Source organism: Panthera pardus, unplaced genomic scaffold (genome assembly GCF_024362965.1).
Source record: "Panthera pardus isolate Hobbes unplaced genomic scaffold, ASM2436296v1 HiC_scaffold_2, whole genome shotgun sequence".
Lineage (NCBI taxonomy): Eukaryota > Metazoa > Chordata > Mammalia > Carnivora > Felidae > Panthera > Panthera pardus.
The window spans coordinates 83134118-83154738 of record NW_026526765.1 but is presented as its reverse complement, the minus strand read 5'-3'; the positions used below and the strand labels follow the sequence as shown (position 1 = coordinate 83154738).

Genomic DNA, 20621 nt, shown 5'->3' with positions numbered 1-20621 from the left:
GTAGATTCATTTCATGACAGTTCAGCTTTCACCTGGCTGGGGCTGTAATCACTGGAACTGACCCTGCCTTCAAACCTAGAAGTCTATGGATCTTATTTATATTCATTTGGTTTCTTCAAATACGACAAGCAAGGAGGATTCTACTGTGATAAAAACAGGATTTTGATACTTTGAAATGGTTTTTAAAATTGAAAAGTAAACATTCAGAAACATGAAGATGATTTGGGCTTATATTATATTCTAAATATGGGTTAACACCACTGAGGTATATAAACACACTGATTGTAATTGTAAATTACCATGTTGTGCAGGAAAACAGACATATGGCAGGTGTCTTCACTCACTAAGCTATACTACAGCTCTTTAACATTAATGGGCATCTGATTTAAAGGAAAAAACTAATTTTTAGCAATGTGTCTCTGATATATCCCAATACTCCTCCGTTTAGAGAACTGCCTTTCTTTTTAAAGAAACTACAGATCTGACTAAAAATGAAAAGGCCAAATTTAATATTTTGAAATAAAATTGCCTTATAATTAAAAATTACCATTTTATAGATAAAAAAAGACTGGAAAGAATGAATACTTTTAGGAACCCTAGATTTCCTAGCACCTTCCTTTAGAAATGTTTCTTAAATATTTTTATGTATAATACATATAGCAGAACAATTTTATAAAATCACCGATAGTTAATGTATATATTTCTATATGTAACACACCTTTTCCTTAAAAAATAAAAAGTATCATAAAGCTTAATAAACTGTTTTGCCTCACTCAACAATCTATTCTGAATTTTGTGAAAACTGTAACTCTATAATACAATTTTTAACATATATGGTGGTCCTTTTGATTTACTTAGCCTTTGTTGAACATTTAGGGTGTTTCTAACTTTTTGGTGCTAAAAAAATGCTTTAATGACCACCCTCATCATTAAATTTTTGCACGCACATACAATTTTTTCTTATAAAAATTCATTAAAGTTGAAATGATTGTCCAAAGAAAAATCACATTTTAAAACTTCCCATATGAATTATCCAATAGCCTTTCATGAAGGTTGCCTCAATTCACACTCCCACAAAATGGAATAGTCAAATAATTGTTTGTTAGTTTTGTCTGTAACCACCACCATACTGTTTATTGTAGTTTCATAATATTTGGTAGGACAAGGACACCCTGACTCTCTTCTTCAAAATTTTATTTTCCTAAGTTTTATTCTTTCCATTTACAACCACCTTGTCAAGAAATACTCTCATATTCCACTAGGATTTTATTGGAGGGCATTGTAGTTTTCACTTTCAAAACATTGTTTTACATAGATAATACAATTTTGTACCCTAAAAAAAAATAGATTCTGCCAAGGAAACGAATACTGTTTAGTAAGCAAGACGATTTCTAGAAGAAAGCTATAAACAGAAGTGGCTACAATGAAAAATAAATCTCCTGATGTAGTTTTAGTATAACAGGCAAAGATGTATAGTATGTATACTTGAAAAATATGAAATTATAGAAAACATTTAGATGATATTTCAAGAATAATGTTTTGGAATAAGGGAGCATATCTTAACACTTCAAGTTTTCTTAGACAATAGATAGGAAAGATTCTAGGAACAAGAGAAATTGTTCTTTATGATAGGAAACTCATTAAAGTGTCAAAGACTGCTGAAAGTATAAGAACAATAAAGGCAATAATTAATAGAGTATTTGGCTGAATTTGAAAGACTTATGTAAGAAGTGGTTCAGGTCCTCTATTCTACGCTGAGCTAGGGATATCCAGAATATACAGATTCAAAGAAAACCAGGAATTACCTGTTAGACTGGTATTGGGTCAAGGGAAAACTCTTGAGAGTAAGGTGGCCAAAGGGAATGTATTTCTAAAATTCTGAAACCGTAGATCTACAAAGAGCTACATCTCCTTTGAGAATGTGATAAAAGCTATCATCACCATCTTTAAAGATGCACACATGTACAAACACACTATTCTGCCTGTACTGTAAAGGGGTTCGACGTCTTCAGGTTAAGAATACTTGCCTTGTCTAAAGAAAACATGAGATAAAGGAAACATTTGATAAAAGAAATATTTCGGAATGATGGTGAAGATCTTATTGAGTGGCTGGAATTCGTGTTTTTAATTGACATTAGGGGAAATTTGGTAAATACGGAGACTCTGGACTACTGTTTGACTTTTGCCTCTGCCGACCATTCCACTGAAAATGTTTTCACTCTAGTATCACTGACACCTTTGCTAGCGACATGGTATATCTGACTTGATTTTATGTTACTTTGATCTCTGTATATTTGATACTGTTCAGCACTGACACCACATTGTTGGTTTTCTCCCAATTCTAAGGGCAATTCAATTCTCAGTTTTGGGGGGTTTTATTATTAAGGTTTCTACCCATAATCTTAAATCTTTGAAAAACCTGAAATCCTTTAAAGATCAAAGTTTCCCTAAGGTCCAGCCTTTTCTCTTTACATAGTCAAGTCAAGAGGACCAGTGATGGAAAAATCGCATTTTAAGTTATGTGAAGGCTGATCAATGACACAACGTGGTGCTTGCCTAACCAGAGGTGCAGCAGTTGTGTGCAAGACGCAGCTGTGCAGGTGCTGAGGCAGGTCCTTGGAGCTGTTCCCGAGATCAAAAGCCCATTACCAATTCTCCAAATATGCAGGGGCTACAGAATTCAAGAAGCAGCCTGGGTGAGAGAGAGCCTCCTCATATCTTTTAGGAGCTGAATGTTGACACAACCACAGTTGTTCATCCCAGCATTAAATACTACCTGGCCCTCTGCAGAAACATCTCCCTTTCAAGGTTGTCCAGAAGGGCTGTCTGGGAAAAGGAAGAAATGAGACTGGTGCTCTGTGACTTTTACTGGGAGAGTCCAAGAATAAGTGATGAGTCATCTGTTGAATCTAAAGTTTGTCTCTATCTTCACAAACCTCTATGTATCATCAGTGTTTTATCTTCAAACACTGACAAGAGAAAAATATACATCGGGAGAAATCAGAGAAAACTAGAAAAAAGCAATTAATAGAAATAAAAGCTAAAAGTTAATTAATTATAAAATAAAATAAAAACAGCAGTAAATAAGATAAACATTTTTACAAATACTTGTTCTTTGAAAATACCTATAGATAAATATTTTGTAAGAGCTGATTAAGGGGAAAAAAAGGAGAAAGAAAAAACTGACAGATTAGTAATTAAGAAGACAAACTCATATATAATATTTAGTGATGGAATCAGAAAGCAATAAATATCACATGCAGGTATATCTGTTTAGTATATGATGATCAAAATTTACCAATGTAGAAGGAGAAAACCAGAAAAGACCAATTTCGTAGGAGAGATTGGAAAAGTGGTGTAAGATATACCATCACAAAAACCAGGGAATGTTGACTCAACCATCACAGATATTCTCTAAGATGCATATCTGAGTTCAAAGGAAAGTAAGGAAAACAGCCAGGTAATAAACCAAATGGAGCTGAGAACCAGAGAAGTAAGCTGGAGCTGAGGCTGAGCAAGTGTTGTCCACCTTGCCAACCTCAGTAAGAAAGGGGTTCCAAACACAATGACCTGGGCAGGACTGTGGATAAACCAGTGGGATTCCATAAGGTGGAGATCTGGATTGAGACCTCCACCTGAAACTGAGCACTCTAAATGAAAAGGTGAATTAGCAGGAAAAAAAAAAAGCATCTTTCAAGAAAGGGAGGAGCACAAGAAAACACTTGTATTTCAGCATGGTCCCTTGGGTAGGTTTTGTGTACTCTTTCTGTACCCCTCAAACCTTCCCCCAGAGGTTACTATTATCTTGGACTCTATGTTTATTTTTACATAAAGTTCTGCTTGGTTTTGATTAAAAAAAAAAAAAAAGGTATACTGAAATAATCTTCTGTGTTTGAATTTTTCACCCAATGGTGTGTTTATAAGGAAAAAAATCCTATGTTTACTGATAATCACAAGGAATAACAGACACAAGTAATTTTCAATTAATAACAGAGAGAGAGAGAAACAAAATATCCTAAACCATATACGTAATGTACCTTAAAGTCAATGCTAGGTAAAAACACTGGAATAATAAACTTCAACTTCCCTCCCCTGAATTTCCTAAACTCCCAAACCATCCCTTAAGTATTAACCTCTTTAGACAGTTAATGGAGCTCTTAATGTTAACAGCCCTGAAATGAACCTCAGGCATCACCCATTTCCCCAGTTCAGCTCTGCCCAGAAGGGCGGGCCCCTCAGTTTGAAAGCCTGGAGTAGCCAAGAGGGGTGGCTGGGGCAGAGAGGTGGGTCCCCTCCGCAGGGTAAGGGGTGAAGTGTATAAAATACGGCTCTTCATAGCAGGGGGAACCAAAATGGGGCCCTGATGCCAGAGGAAAGCATACTGGCCCCCCTGGGAAAGGAGGCCACCCCCCTGCCCCCACATCCTCCTGTGGGGAGAAATCAATGGTTGGCTGACCACCCATCTTGTTCCGATTATAGAACCAAACTCGGACCAGTTCCTTCTGTAGCCGGAGCTGCCCGGCGATGCGGCTGATTTGCTGGGGTGTGGGCTTCGGGCACTGCAAGAAGAGTTTCTCCAGATAGTTTACGATGCGTCGCTCCCTGCTTTCCTGTCTTCGCTTCCGAGCCTGCTGCAGGATCATCTCTATTTTGCATACACCCATAAAGTTCTTGGTGTCCACTTCCTCCAGCCACATTTTCATCAGCAGTCCCAACTTCCACATGTTGGCGATGCTGAGCTGCTGGGCCTCAAAGCGGCAGACGGTTGTCTGGCTAAGAACCTTTCCAAAGAGAGCCCCCACGGCGAACGCCACGTCGGCCTGTGAGTACCCCAGGGCCATTCTCTTTCGCCTCAGCTCCTTGGCCAGCTGCTCCATCTCTTTCTCTATGGCTGAGACGTCCTCTGGCAGTGCCAACCTTGGGATGCACTGCAGGACGATGTAGGGCCTGGGGAAGGTGCCCTCTGAGGGGCTCGGGAACCAGGCTCCCACCTTGCCAGCTCCGACCCCGGGCGTGCAGGGTGCCATCCCGCCCCGGAATTTGTATGGCAGGGGACCCAGGGGCATCTCCCACACCTCAGGGCCTGGGCTGACCCCCTGCTGGATTCCCGGCTGGACCATCAGCATGCTCGGAGCCGCCTGGGCGGTCAACCAGACCGGAGTGTCAACCCGCACCGGCACCGGTCCTCTGGGCCCGCCCCTACCACTGCCTGGCAGTGGGGAGACGTATGAGGGCCTGGGTCCCGCCATGGGGTAAGACGGCACCGGAGCAGGGAGTCTGGTAGGAACTGATGGTCCTCGAGGCTTCGGAACAGCCGCCAGCCTTGCCCTCGAGCACCGCCCCCTAGTGGGCAGAGATGGAGGTGCAGGTGAGAGAAACTAAGGCCAGGGGTGTATTTGCGCAGGGGTGAAGAAATCTAGTAGACCTACCGGTAATCCCTTGGGTCTGCAGGATTAAACGAGTCTGGTCTATGCTTCTGGTCTATGCTTCTAACTCCCTCCGTGGTATAGGTCTCTCTCTCTCTGGCTTTGTACTTTTAAGAGGTCTGGGATCTCAGTCACTGCCTCCATCCTCTCCCTGAAGGGAACCTAGGCATTTTCTAACAGCTCTTCAGAACTCCAGTATCGAATCCTTTTCCTCCACATTATCTGTGGAGGAACGACCCCTTTTGGCTTCACAAATATTTGTTGAACATCTATATACCAGGTATTTCTGGGACCATTCCTAAATTCATTAACCATCCCCTCACTGCTATCATTGTGGTCACAAGCACTGCCAATAGCCTCCCCTGCACATCTTTAGTTCCTGTGCTCTAAGAAACCTAAGCATTCCTCCCTAAATTTCTTCTAGTGTCTATCAGTTAACTGTCAGCTTCCACTCCCAGCCCTCACGCTTTGTCATTGTACTCTCTCACCGGGGCTGAGTTTCTTGACTAATTTTTCATGTTTCCCCCCACCAGCCCCCCAGAGCCTTTGCTCTGCAGCCTACCTCAGCTTCCTGGTCCAGTTTCCACATACAACAGAGACTTATATGTTTCATCTTTCTCCCCCTCTGGAGACAGGTCTCAGAACAGGCCCGACCTGCTGTTCCCACTGAAGATGCTCCCTTTAATACCTGCTTCACCAACATCAGGCTCCCCTATCCCTGGCCCCTTTCCCATCAGAGACCCAAGGATCTGAGAATATTTGTCCCTCCATCATGTCCCCATCTCAAGCATCCAGTACTAGGCTTTATGTGAAGAAAGTTAAGGAAGGAGTGGGAGAAGATCTGACCTCAGGTTCAAAGCTTCCAAGGAAGAGCTCTGGGAAGGGAGAAGACAGTCACCTTGGCTGGACAATCCCAGCCTCTTACCCTTTCACTTTCTAACTGAACCATGATGTGGCTTTGCCCTATCGACATCTGAAATTGGCCTTCTTGAAGTTATTGCCAACCTTCCAAATGTCAAACCTGATGGCCTTTTAAAAATTCTCATCCTATTAAAATTCTCTGCAGTATCTGACAAGGCTGACTACTCTTCTTGCTCTTTCTTTTTAAATTTCCATGACATGCTGGTAAGAGCCAAATTTGTATTTTAGCCCTGACTCCTAATATCCAATTCTGTATTTCCCACTGCCCCAAATCAAATTCATTATTTGCATTCCTAAAACTGCCTCTCCTCCAGGGGTCCCTGAGTTGGTTAATGGCTTTATCACCCACTCAGTCACCCAAGCTTAGACCCAGAAACTGTTCTTGACCTTTCCCATTTCTTCCTCCCTCCCTCTCTTCCTTCTTTCCCAGCCTCATCTACCACACTCTCCCTGCTTGCATTTCATCTTGCTCAGTGAGAATATCTCACTTTGCACTAAAGATGTTACACTTTTCACGACTATTATACCTTTATTCATGCTGGCCCTTCTGTCTGAAATGGCTTCCCTTTGCTTTTTGGTCTCATTCATTCAGGATTCTGCTCAAATGTCATCTCATTAGAGGCCTTCTCTGACTAGCCTATCTAAAATAGTAACCGTTATCACTCTCTGTTCCCCTTATTAAAGCTTTGTTTTGTGGTATTAATAGGCATCACTACCTAATATATAATTATTTGTCATATGCTTATTGTAGGTTTCTCTGCTGCAAAGAGAACAGGGACTTTGTCCAGTTCACTGCAGTGTCTATGGTGCCTACAACTGTGCCTGGTTCATAGAAGGTGCTCAGTAAACATTCCCTGAATAAATGAAGCATGCTCTATTTCCAGCCACCTTTAAGATGTAGTTTAGAAGTGGGGTGCCTGGGTGGCTCAGTTGGTTGAGCGTCCAACTTCGGCTCAAGTCATGATCTCGTGCTTGTGGGTTTGAGCCCTGCATCAGGCTCCATGCTGACAGCTCAGAGCCTGGAGCCTGCTTTGGATTCTGTGTCTCCTTCTCTCTCTGCCCCTCCCCTGCCCATGCTGTGTCTCTCTTTGTCTCTCAAAAAATAAAACATTAAAAAAATTTAAGATGCAGTTTAGAAGTGACCTGATGGTGAAACCTACTCCCGTGTAGAGTTAGTTCCTGCTTTTGTAGTGCTCCCCTTATTTGATATATGTATGTTTTTATTATAACATTTATCAGTAATTTTTATTTTATGTCTCTCACCCTCCATCTAGAGTGTGAGGTACTTAAGGGCATGTAGGTGTTATAAAAGCCTGGAACATAATAGAACCCTGACTGATACACTGTTTAATAAGTGTTTGCTGAATGAGTGAATGAATTCTCACCTTTACAATTCTGAGAGTAAAGCACATTTAGTTCCAGAGTAACAACAAGAAACTTGACCCTCTCAGGAGCATCTCTATTCTTTCTCTCTTGTACTAGAACAAGGCCCTTAAACACGAGATTGGGGGTAGTAGTACCGTGAGACTAAATTTAACACAACACTACAGGTAACAAGGTCATAGATGTGACCTTGAAGCAATGGTAAAGGGGAAAAGAGTTGGGAAGTCAACTGCCATCTTTGTATGTGATTGTTGTCTGCATCTCAACTGTAGCCTCGGCTAGAATGTATGCTGGTAAAGAGCAAGGTCCTTGTCTGTCTAGTTCAATGCTAGATCCTCACCACTTGAAAGTGTATCTGGCACAGAGGAGGAAGCTAACCAATACCTCTTTAATGTTAAAGAAATGAATCGGTGTAGCATTAATGATGAGAAGACATCCATATTTGCTTTAAGTTAGGTTTCAAGATGACAGTGTACCAAAAATAGTTTACAAGATACAACATTTCACTTAAGAATAATTTTGCTGTTATCTTTCCAGGTATACACGCATGCTATTCCTTTTTCAAAATTACAAAGCAACCAGTGTCTGCTAAACAGAATGGAAAGTGGATCACAAAGAGGAATAAGAGAGAGCAATTATATAAATTAAAACCCACATATTGAAACCAGCCCATCTGCAGGAGAGAACCACAGAGAAAAGGTTCATTAGTTGTCTAAAAACAATAGCTGGAGAAAAATATTTTTAGTGAATTGGAAAAAAAAGTGAATTCAAGTAAATTTGAGGAAAGATTATATTAAATGAGTGAAAACATAGTAGCTAAAAACATTTCCTAAATGAAAAAGTAAAGCTATATTAACTTGATGGGTTTCAAAATTAACTTGGGTGCTTTCAATTAAGGCTTTCTCTGTACTTGGGCAGATTTCATCAGCCAACATGCCTATCTCCCGTTAATGCATGTGGGCCGCCACAAATAAAAGCCCATATTCTTAAGGGAAGTCTTGACATCTCCAGAAAAGTATATTTAATATGCTAGGAAATGGAGTGATCAGGGGGAAAAAAACAACAAACAGGAGCATATTTGGTTGGAAGAGAAAACAGAGATCAGAAGAAGGCAGGTGATGGGTATGCCCAAGACAACCAGCAATGCTTGGGCTGGGGCGCTTGAAAGGCTAATCCATCACCTTCAACAAATACAGAGACCTCTTAGTGAGTGATTAGATTACAATGTACGAAGCGGGCCAGTCTTATCCATAGGGAATTACAAAGTAAGGATAAGAAACACATGGTCCCAGGCTCCTGTGTATTTATAATCTAAATGGGGAAGAAGAAAAACTGTCAGGAGAACAGGACAGCTACATTTGCTCAAAGAGAAGTTAACCATTTTCTATTATTAGAATCTTGGGAGTTAAGAGAAGTTGGTTTTTAAGCAGAAATGCACAAAGCACCAGGATTTGTATTATTAGGCTCTCCGTAAGTATTCTCTATTCTAAGACAGCAAAACTGGCTGCCAAGATCCACTAATGGTAAGAAGCAGGAAATTGTGGAGGCAAAGTTAATAATAAACATTCTTATAGGGCTTGCTTCAAGTTTCATCCCTTTGGGAAGTTTTGCCCATACACTGGGGACCACAGTGGTCTCCCTTGGCCCCAAACTTACTGCATTTCCACTTAGATAAATCGGCAGCCTTAAAAGTTAGCTGGAGTTTCATGTCTTACCTCCCCACCTAGGAGATATGATATCTCCTATGGACATTATAGACACCATTCTTTTTGTACTTATGGGCCAAAGCATGTGCTAATGCATGAGCTATCCACAGTGTTCTCAGTATGGTATGTGCATAAAGACACCTGGATGTGAAGGAGATCCGGCTTTCACTCACACTATCCTGTTGATCAGTTATCTTATTGGCTAGGAAGGTGATCTTCGCTTCCTCATCTCTCCAAATAACACCTCTCCCAAAGCTGCTCATGCTCCAGACAGAGGAGAGGGCTTTGTTCAAGAATATATGAGAAACGTCATTTCTCTAGCAGAGGAACAAAACCAAACCAAAACAAACATTTTGAATGTAATTAAATCAACAGAGTAGACTGGGAGAACTAAGAATGATGAACAAGTCAGGCAGAGAGGGTAAGGCAGATTGGATGGTGCTATTTTCAGAGTTTCCTCCACTCGGCAGGTTTCCTAATAACCTAGCACTGACCATGCATCAGGGTGTAAAGGTACTGTTCACCTGAAGGGCAGGTGTAGGTCCCCAAGAACCACATTAGTCAAGGAGCAGGACAAAAGGCAAAGGTAGGAGACAAGATCCAGGCACTTGGAGGTTTGTTTCTCTCTGGGTCTAGGAAGTAAAGTCAGGCATCCAGGAAAACTGTGGCAACTGAGGATAGTAAGGAAAGATGCCTCGCAACTTCCAGTGAGAGTCAACACCACACATTACAACAATTTAGTTCATTGAAAACTACCTCAAAATACATGGAAATGATTAAACCGTTAAACCTTTGTGTGGATTTTTAAGTAAAAAAGTGCATTAAGACAAAGTGAGGCATCAAAGACAAATTAAGCAATTAAGACATAAGTGTACCTGCAGGTAAAGTGCACAGAATAATACTGAAGTTGTGAGGCACCTGAGTGGCTTAGTCAGTTTTGCGTCTGGCTCAGGCCATGATTTCACCGTTTGTGGGAGCCCCGCATTAGGCTCTGTGCTGACAGCTCAGAGCCTGGAGTTTGCTTTGGATTCTCTCTCTCTCTCTCTCTCTCTCTGCCCCTCCCCTGCTTGTACTCTCTCTCTGTCTCTCAAAAATAAATAAACGTTAAAAAATAAAAATGTTAAAAAAGAAATAAATGCGTAAAATAGATTAATAGCACTGTTCGGCACAGGAGAGAGTAGAAGACAAGAACAGGGCGAAAGGACAGCTACTGATGAATAACAGTATTGCCAAACGCTTTACTCATAAAATATGTAGAGAAAAACTAGAATGTAGTAGGACTACCGACATAGAATCTCTTCATTATCTTACTTTCAGATTCAGATTATGAAGGGCTTTTTTTTTCGTTGTTGTTACTTCTTTTTGTTATTAAAAAAAAATGACTCTGCTGTGATATAATTGCTGCTTAGAAGTAAAAGTTCATGACACAGATGTAAAACAACCACATAGCCAGAGGCTACAAAGTGGTTTTGCGTATATGGGGAAAAATCCTTCCATTATATTTTGTAGAGCTGCAGTGTTCATGAACTATGAACTTCCTGTGCTATAAAATAATATTAAATATAAAAACTCTACAGCCTTCACCAGAAGCCTCAAAGAATTTTAAATGTCTATCTATATAAGGCAGGAAGAGCAACTGAGCTGAGCAGGGCTGAGTTGAAAGGCACTCTGGTGATGAGTCAGGTATATTCACAGATAGTCACAGATAGATAAAGTGTAAAGGTTCTTGTTATGTCAAGTGGGATTTAAACAAACTTTTTAGCTGAGTTTGCCCTTGTTACACAAGAAAAGCTTTAAGGATGTTCTTGCATTGATTAGTCTAGTCACTGTTCTTCTGCATTCAAATTTGTACTCTCCTTACACTGTAGAGCAAGAGATACACAACTTGTTTAATGAAAAATATTCCATTATATTGAGTAGTAAAATACACCTAACAGAAATGACAACTTATGACCAATGAAACCAGTAATTCAGGAGGTGACATGGCCTCAGAGAAGTAAATGAGAAGTAGAGGAGAATTTCTGCTTATAGAAGATAATTCTTTTAGGCACTGTATTTTTTTTTTTTTTTTTGTTAAAGAAATTCCAAATTAATTGATCTTGGTGCCATTACCATCGCAATATTTGGAGTCTCTGAATTTCCCTGGAATCTCCTTAGGAAACTATGAACTAAAGCAGACCTAACAGAGACACTTATATCTTTTCTGGAAAAATGAACACTTATATTCAGTAACATGAAATGCAATAACGACCACGGAAAAGAGGTAGTACCAGACTTAAAATTTTAAGTTCCAACACAGTAACTCTATCTAAATATATAAATTAAAAACTCCTTTTAGCATTTTAAACCCGACAAAGTCCCTGGTTTCAGACAGTGAGGTAGTAAGTCAAGTTATTACCTGAATCCTCCTCAAAGTCACCTCACTATGATTCCAAAGGTCTTAAAGAGAACCAACTAGGCTATCAACGTCTCTTCTGAGCAGAACACTCATGCCCAAACCCACATTTATTTCTCTAGAGTTCACTGCAGCTCTCAGTAGCCTGTTCTCCATTCTAGGTATGTGCACATAACATCAGGCAGATGAAGGTTTCACCTTCTGAAAGCCTCAGAACTCTAGGAAGCAATTATGTCAAAGCAGCTATGTGTGAATGGAGAACTGAAAGCAAGATTTCAATTATCATTATGTATTTAATGAAAATTTAACGGTTTTTTGGAATGTCCAACTCTACATTCACATGGCTCCAGAAGTATAAAAAGGTATATAGTGAAAATGCACAGCATTTATTTTTAATTTTTATTTTGTTGCCAATCATGGCATCATTTCCAAGTGTTAACTTGGTTAACTTCCAGCTAGAATTTTACATTTTGCTTACACAGAATTTCTTGTAATAATTTAAATTCAAGAAAGACATTTGTCTTCTATGATTGACAGGAATGTAGATGAAACATAAGGAAGAAACCAATGAATTTAAAGAAGTTTCTCACAGGGATATGTTCTAGGGCAGGTGTCATTCTGAAAGAAAAACAATTTATTAAAGAACCAAGTGTCTTTCAGGGAGTGTGGAAGAACAGGACATTAGCAAGAAGAATGAAAGGGAAAAGCGTCAGTGTGGAATTTTAGTAGATTAAGGACAATGAAGAAATGAGGTTGAATACTAAAGAACAGGCAAACTGAGGATAAATACTGTATTTCAATAGAAGATGCATGGGGAGGCTCTAAGAGTTAACGCTGTGAAAAGACATGACTGGAATCAGGACTTAGTCTAGAAAATACAAAGATATAAGCAGGAGAGAAATGACAAATTTTTAAATTCTCAATATTGAGAAAAACTGAACAATTTCTCTAAAACTGTAGAACTTGACTTGCTAGATAAACCAATTTCTAATAATAATAACTATAGGAAGTCCTTGCTCTGCACAGTATAAAATGACTATAAAAAATGACCATGTAAGTTGAAACCATGCACAGTTATCATGACAATCAATGGGAAAAACTATGGCTGTTCCATGACCTTAAATTTTTTTTTTTTTTTTTTTTGTCAAAACATAAAAATCCACCTGTGGCCAGCAAAAAGCGAGTAGGGGAATTAAAAAAAAATGGTAAAAACAACTGTATTTAGTACACTGTAATTTAAAACATTAGAAACAGAGGCACCTGGGTGGCTCAGTCAGTTAAGCGTCTGACCTCAGCTTAGGTCATGATCTTGCGGTACGTGAGTTAGGGCCTCCGCATCAGGCTCTGTGCTGACAGTGCAGAGGATGGAGCCTGCTTTGGATTCTGTGTCCCCTCCTCTACTTGTGCTCTGTCTCGCTCTCTCAAAAATAAATAAATGTTAAAAAGAATTTAAAACATTAGAAACACTGAGAATGAAAATGTTCTATTTCTTGGTAAAAAACTTACCAAAGTTGTTTGAACAGTGCTTGCCTTCTCCTCATAGAACTTATGATAGAGTTCAAGCAAATCTTTTCTACGTCTTGGCTAATTTTCATACTCTTAAGTTTGGATCAGCTTCCAGCATTTTATCCTTCGCACTTCCAATGTCGTGAAATACCTCTGAGCATTCATTTCACGTGAAGTGTTTTTTGCTAGCGTCACTCTCTCCGGGACATCTTCATCTTTTTCGTCACAAACACTTTACAGTTTTACTTCCTGCATTCTATTTCTTTGCTGCACTTTCATCTTTGTTGGCCAGGTCTCTTTTGGCCATCTATTTTTATAAAGTGGAAGATAGTGCTATCTGTGCATAAACTGAATAACAGATATGCAGTGGCCAGTGAAAAATTAGAAAGAAGTGATGTGACTGGCTGCTGATCACGATGTGCTTCTGTTATTTACATAGAGATTTGTACTGAATGCAATTATTCACAGTTAATACATTGGGGTAACTGAAATGTGAACCTTGTTTTTTTTTTGTGTGTGTGTGTGTGGGGGGGGAATTTGGCGTTATTTAACTAAAGTATGGTAACTGAAATTTGGGTATTTGGGACCATGCAAAGTGAAGAATGACTACATTTACTGAGCCTCAACTATATGCCAGGAATTTTAACAGTCCTATATGGATGGTTTCACTTAATTCTGACCATAACCCGATGAGATGGTACTAGTGTTATCCCTATTTTATAGGCAGTGTGATTATAAATCTTCATCTGATCATATTATACAATTAATTCTCCTACATATTTGGGAGAATACAAACTACCCACAGTCATGACAAATCCAAAGCTTTTACTCATAAGTGGTGATTTACTACCATTAAAGAGTTTGAAATGACAAGTAATATATTCATTTGAAACAGGTATCTGAAGTAAAAAGTCAGGGTCTCACAATAGCATTGAAGGAAGGTGGACAGTTTCAGAAGATGCGCTAACTCTTACGTGGCAGTGGGGTACCAGTCAATAAAGGAGGATGTCAGGGAACTAAGAATTACTCTTGGGTCCTGAAGGAGTTTACCATATGTCCTTAACTTTCCTCCCCACTCCATATATTTCAATAACACTCTCTATTTAGGAACAAAAAGAATCTTTGCAATAAACAGAAGACTTTTTGCTAGGAGACCACAAACTCCTTGAGGGGCAAGAGGTACATCTAGCAATCTTTACACTGTTAGAGACTAGACTAGTGCCTAGTACATATTAAGTGCTCAATAAATCTTTATGGAATTAAGGAACACATATTTACAGTTAGTTTCTTGCCTCAAAACAACCAAGAATAACTCAAGTTTGTGGAAAGATAGGAAGTTAGGCTCTAATCTTAGGGGAAACTAATTAATTAGAAATTATTAACTGGTAAAAATAACTAAATTTGGGTTTTCTGAAATTTGGGCTTTGCCACATACGTTGATTTTATATGCTTGATGTTATTTCTGAAGAAAAGCAAAACGAAGTAACTCTGAGAGACTGTTCTTCCATATTGGTGCTGCAAAAATTGGAACTACAAAGGTTATAGAAGACTGTACTTTCACTATAAAATTCAAACTGCATATCATCTAATTCCACAAGTAGCTTTCCCACCATTTCTCACTAATGTTTCTCAAATATTGGTTATGTTTATTTTTTAAATTTTTTTTTAAAGTTTATTTATTTTTGAGAGACAGAGGGAGACAGAGCACAGAGGAGGGGCAGAGAGAGAGGGAGACACAGAATCCAAAGCAGGCTCCGGGTTCTGAGTTGTCAGCGCACAGCCCAACATGGGGCTCGAACTCATGAACCGTGAGATCATGCCCTGAGCTGAAGTCAGATGCTTACCTGACTGAGCCACCCAGGTGCCCCAAATATTGGTTATATTTAATCACTTGTATTTGTGGCCTTAAGTCAACCATCTCTTTTTCAAAGCTTAATCATTTTCCTTGTGGAAACTAAGCAGGAAAGGTATGGCTACTTTGCCACATAAATTAAAATGGGAAGAAACACTAAAATTTTTTGAAGGCAATTTATTAAAAGGAAATAAAAGTAAAAATCTGAAATAATTTGTATTTGCTTTCTAAACATACCTCAAGTATTTGCTAAAACTAGAAGAATCTCTAAGCCAATACTGAATTTAGTCGATTATTAGCAATTTTTAATTTAAGGTCTCTTACAAGAGTCTCATTTATAGACATCTTTGCTATACAAAGCTTAAAATGATGTTTATGTTTCTTTGCCCAAATTTTCAACAAGTAACTTCTAAGTATTTTAGAAATTAAGAAATTATGTAATACAACTGAATTCTGTCAAGGATTGTGTCATGAGATTATTCAAAATATCTATACACTAGCTGGCATAAAATTTCTTTATTTATTGGCATAACATATTGAATACTTGGGGGTGAGATCCGTATGAGTGAAGGGATATTAATAAACAATATGGACAGAAATTCCATACCAATTCTCAAGGAATATTTAGACATCATGTATCTGTTAAATCAATTCTAGTGCCTAAAAACTGAACTCACTCATCAAATTATCTCTCAAAATTTATCATTAAATAGAACTATTTTCCTCTAAAAAAGGGCTATCTTTTTAAAAATATGATGAAACAAAAACTTAAAAAAATACTATGACTTCTTTTAAAGTACTGATAACTAACTTAGAACATCTTGGCATTTTATACACTGAAAATATCTGGCCTGCCTATGGTACCTAATGTTCACTTTGAATTTTCATCTTGGTACTAATGAATTTATATTTTAGATGTTTCTGATCACTTTTAGAAAGCAATACAGTTTTTCTGAAGAGTTCTGTGTTCCGGGTAATTTTGTCAGCAGATTTGTCACTGGTGACTTGATGTCTGTCTCTGACCAGACACACAGAGCGGGCAGGGTGGGTGCAGATGGAAGCAGACACAGAATGTGTGGCTAAGGGCAGAGACCTTGTGGCTTGAGGGAGGCACAAAGTGCACAAAGAGGAGTGACGGGCCGTGGACCCAGGCAAACCACACAGGTCAGGCAGGGAGGGGCGGGCAGAGACAGTGGGCTGGGGGAGATGTGATGCCACAGGCTGCAGACAGAGACTCTAGGTGGGGGGACTGAAGCCAGGGAGATGCAGAAGCCAAAAACTGTAAGGAAAGAATCAGACAGAGACTAAGCCAGATGAGAGACAGAGAGTCAGAGGTCAGAATACAGACACAGAGGGAACCATCAAGAGCAGTGACCCAGACCGAAGTGACAGAGGGAAGGAGAAACAGAGGACAAGTGAAGCACAGACAGCCATGGGAAGGGAGAGCAATACTTAATATACAGTAAGAAGGGTGAACATTTCTGTCTTAGGTACTACTGGCACTGACTTACTTTTCCAACAAGCAGGGACACAGCATTAAGAGCCATGAGACAGTGCTATCGGGACAGTAAATGTAATCGCTCTTACAAATTAACTCATAATGTATAATTTTCAAGTACAAATACAAATTCATATTATTTGGTTATTTATCCTAAAGCATTCCAAAAATAGTTTAATTTTTTTTTTTATCTTTAAAAGGAAGAGTTAGCTCAGTAAAAGGAGAGTTGTCACCTTTACTGCCAAATTCTTTGAAGGATTTCTCGCAAATTGGTTCAGAAAGCTGTAAAAAACATGGTGGCTATTTTTAATTTTTTTTTAAGTGAGATTTTTGAAGTGCAACTAGTTATATTCTCTGTGATTACTGGAAAACTGAATGAATAAAAAGCAGAGGAAAATATTGGATCTGATTAAGTATATATAATCAGGGAAAATACTAGTGATCTACATAAATATCATATATTTAGATAGGTTATTCTAAATGATTCTCTAATCAGTTATTTCCCCAGAATTCCTGATGCTAGCTAATTATAATGAATGATTCACTGAAAACACAAGAATTTCTGGTGGTCAACTTTTAGAATACTCATCCCTTACATTAACTAATAATTATAAGGTAGCATAGAACAATGAATAGGGAAACTAACTGATGAATAACAGCTACAAGGCCAATTCTACAGTAATGAACAAAAACTGCCTGAAAAGTGCTATTTAGTTAATGAAAACATCACTTAAAAGGATTAGAATGTATATCCTTTGAATGGGAAGAGGAATGCTACAGTTCTTGAGCAGTACACATAGTCAAATAGTGGTACAATATCATAGATGAGAATATGCCTTGCATTTTAAGTTCTGTTTACAAGGCAAGTATAGATTTTCAATTACCTAATTAATTTGAGCTGTGTCTAAAAACATATTAGACAACTCAACTTGTCTACACATTCTGAATGACACCACATCTAGAAGCAATTACTGTTGATTTTTCATTGCTATCTTTAGAAGCAAGTGATTATTCACTAACAAAGAAGAGATACAACTCTTTCATGTCATTTCCTAAAGATATGTTTTCAGCTGTAAACTGAAGTAAATATTTAGCAAATATTCAGTAAGTTCAGTCACTGTAAAGAGTTAATCTGGACTATTTAAGCAAAGTAAAATTAGGGTTATGTTAGCAGGTTTTCTACAATTCAAATAGACCTAGAAATTACTAATTTTCCACTTTCAGTTCTGGAGGAGGAATGGGGCTTGACAGGCATGTGTCATCAACAGCCTCCTTCTACATCCAGAACCAAGATGAGGTCATCTAAATATAGTAAGTTTTCAAGTTTAATTCTTAACCCCTAAGACATCTACTATAGTTCTCTTTTTTCCTTTTTCTTTTTTTAATATTTATGCTATTATCTTTCCAATTTTGAGGTGCCCTGATTTATATCAAGTGTTCTAGATAAAATGAAATATTAGAGAAAGGCCTGTCTCAAGCTATGACAGACAAGGACAAGGAAAAATGAGATGGATACAAGTTCTGGGAGGAAATAAGTTGACAGGCATCACATCTCTAGACTACACAGCTTTAGTGAATCTAGCTTCAGGTATTTCCTTCACAGTAGGTGGAAAAATGAAGCTGTGAGGAGGCAGAGACTGCCATACACTTGTGAACCTGGTGCAGAGTGACCACAGGTGTGTCAAAATACTGATCCTTTTACCCTGCAGGTCTCCTGGAAGTGGCTCTGTCCCTTCACCCCTGAGCATAAGCAACCTTGCCTGTGAAAACCAGGGCACCATATAAATGTTACACTTTTCTATATGTGTAGCTCAAGGAAGAGCGGAGTACCTTAATAACTTGCTCATTCCTATGCTTTATGGTTACCAGAAATCTTAGAGAACTCATAAAATAGATCTGATGAGAAATTGAGGTTTTCAAGGACCCAGAACAAGAGAAAGCTGGGAGGGAATAAGGGTACAGAATTTTGAGCTCAGTAGGTAGCCTGGAATTTAGGAAGGATCTCTAAAGTCAGATGGGCAAGTACTGTCTTTATCAGTGGGAAGTGGCTGGAGAGCAGGACTAGAAGGAATGTCCCAGAAATGTCATCTTCTCAGTGAGGCCTTCTCTGGCCTCCACCTCCACATGCTTCAAGTCCTCTCTTCCTGCTTCATATTTCTCCTACCAATTACCACTATCTAGCATGCTACATGTTTTCCTCATTTATCTTGTTTACTATTTGTCTCCCCTACTAGAATGCAAGCTCTGTAAGGGACCTTTATTTGTTGTAATTCATTGCTACCCCCTTGGCACCTGGAACAACGTCTAGACTGCAGTAAATGTTTGCTGAATGAAGGTGTGCCGACTGAACACACACACCCAGAGAGGCACGTAGGGAGCACAGTTGCTTTCATCCTGTATTTTCTATCTTTCTGTGACTCTGGTTTCTGTGAAATATTTTGTGACCCTTATCAGTGTCACAGAGCACAAACGAAAATATGAACAACTAAGTTATTTGTTGTTTAAGATTAGAAGACGGGATTAGGAGACGGGAAAGGAAGGGACAATATGTCTGCAAATGCTTTTTCATTCCCATATGATTAAAATAATAATAGTTTTAAAATGATAGCCTTAAATTCTAAAATGACGAATGAGAATATACAGTACTACATTAGGTTTTTATAGGGCTTTCTTTCTGATGAACTCAAAATATCCCTCTGGATACTACACAAATTATTCTCACAACATTTCTACAAGATAAGTGAGGTGGATACTTGCTGTTGCCATTTTGTAACAGACACACAAACAACGAGAATGTGGGCTATACAATAAACGATAAACATAGGTCCTACTAACCTGTTATGTAATTTCTTGAATAACAGTGTTTTTAACTGGCTGATTTTACTAGTAGGAAACACCATTAATAGGGGTGGGGCAAATAGTCCGTTGACAGATATTCAAGACCCTTCAAATATTCACCATTCCCTATATGATAAGTGAAAAGTCAGACTTCATTTTAAGTATAAGGTACAACACTGCCAACTTCTAAGTGTGGAGTTGTCAAGTGTAATATTTGTTTTCAAAAGAAAAATAAAAACAACATGACTGTACTGATAATAATGACCATGGATGTGTTAAATACAACTTAAAAATTTTATTGTACCTGTTTTTAAAATACATATATATTCACAGATAAATAACAGTGATAAAATGAATCTATTATGAACAGATCTATTTTTTTGTAAAGGGAAACATTCAGCAATGAAGGAAAAATAGTCTTAAATGAGTATGTATTTTTACAGGCAATTTCACTGTGATGACCACAGACTTTAGTCAAACAATAAAAACAATATTGCTTAAGAAAAACTTTATAAGTTAGAAAGATGGGGGAAAAAAAGACTTCACTAAATTGAATGCAGAGTCTAGATATCCATTATTAACTTGGGCTTGGAGAATTTTAGGTGTTTCCAAGGTACAGCAACAAGCTTTGGTTATTTCCATTTGAACTTCCTGCCATCCCTCAAGTGCCATCACCTCAATCAAGTAGGCCATAGAATAGTTTCATCCTCTCTTGCCCTTAACTGATTTCCTCCTCCAGCTCCTCTATATTTTGGTAATGTTTTCATTATCCCAGTTACTTCTCATTCTAGCTTATTGTTGTCTTCTCCCTCTCACTGAGCCTCCATATGCAATCTATTTGCCAACAGGGAGTGCAGATTCTTCCCGAGTCATATTTGTCATCTCTCTCCTTTCCTGTCAATTCCAATTGCCACCAATCCAGTTCACCCCATCCGCCTCTACTAGCTTTATCGTCATGGCCGGCTGAGTCTGCTGCCTCCAGGTTCGTGCTTCTCTCTTTTATCCATTTATTAAATTAATCTTCTTCAAAATCCCATTTTGATCATGTCATACCTCTTGTTCAACATTTTTAAAGAACTGTTTGAGAGAAATCACT

At 38.7% G+C, this 20621-nt stretch overlaps 2 protein-coding genes across 9 annotated transcripts in view; both read right to left on the bottom strand.

Annotated features, from left to right (window-relative positions):
• FAM172A (family with sequence similarity 172 member A) overlaps positions 1-20621 on the bottom strand; it is a 422196-nt gene that overhangs the window by 123828 nt on the left and 277747 nt on the right. Inside the window, exon 10 of one of the 8 annotated variants that reach the window (XM_019428791.2) lies at positions 19801-20602. The exons of the other annotated variants lie outside the window; for them this stretch is intronic. Within the exon in view, the coding sequence (XP_019284336.1) occupies positions 20595-20602 (8 nt within the window). The 3' untranslated portion in view covers positions 19801-20594. Of the gene's footprint in view, positions 1-19800; positions 20603-20621 lie in introns of those variants that run through there. 8 annotated transcript variants of the gene reach the window in all.
• On the bottom strand, positions 1254-17624 carry POU5F2 (POU domain class 5, transcription factor 2). Its single transcript, XM_053907197.1, has one exon. The coding sequence runs from the start codon at positions 5247-5249 to the stop codon at positions 4236-4238; it is 1014 nt and encodes a 337-aa protein (XP_053763172.1). The 5' UTR covers positions 5250-17624; the 3' UTR covers positions 1254-4235.

Bases quoted from the DNA above. Each gene is read 5' to 3' on its own strand.
- POU5F2 (XM_053907197.1), bottom strand. From the start codon at position 5,249: ATGGCGGGACCCAGGCCCTCATACGTCTCCCCACTGCCAGGCAGTGGT.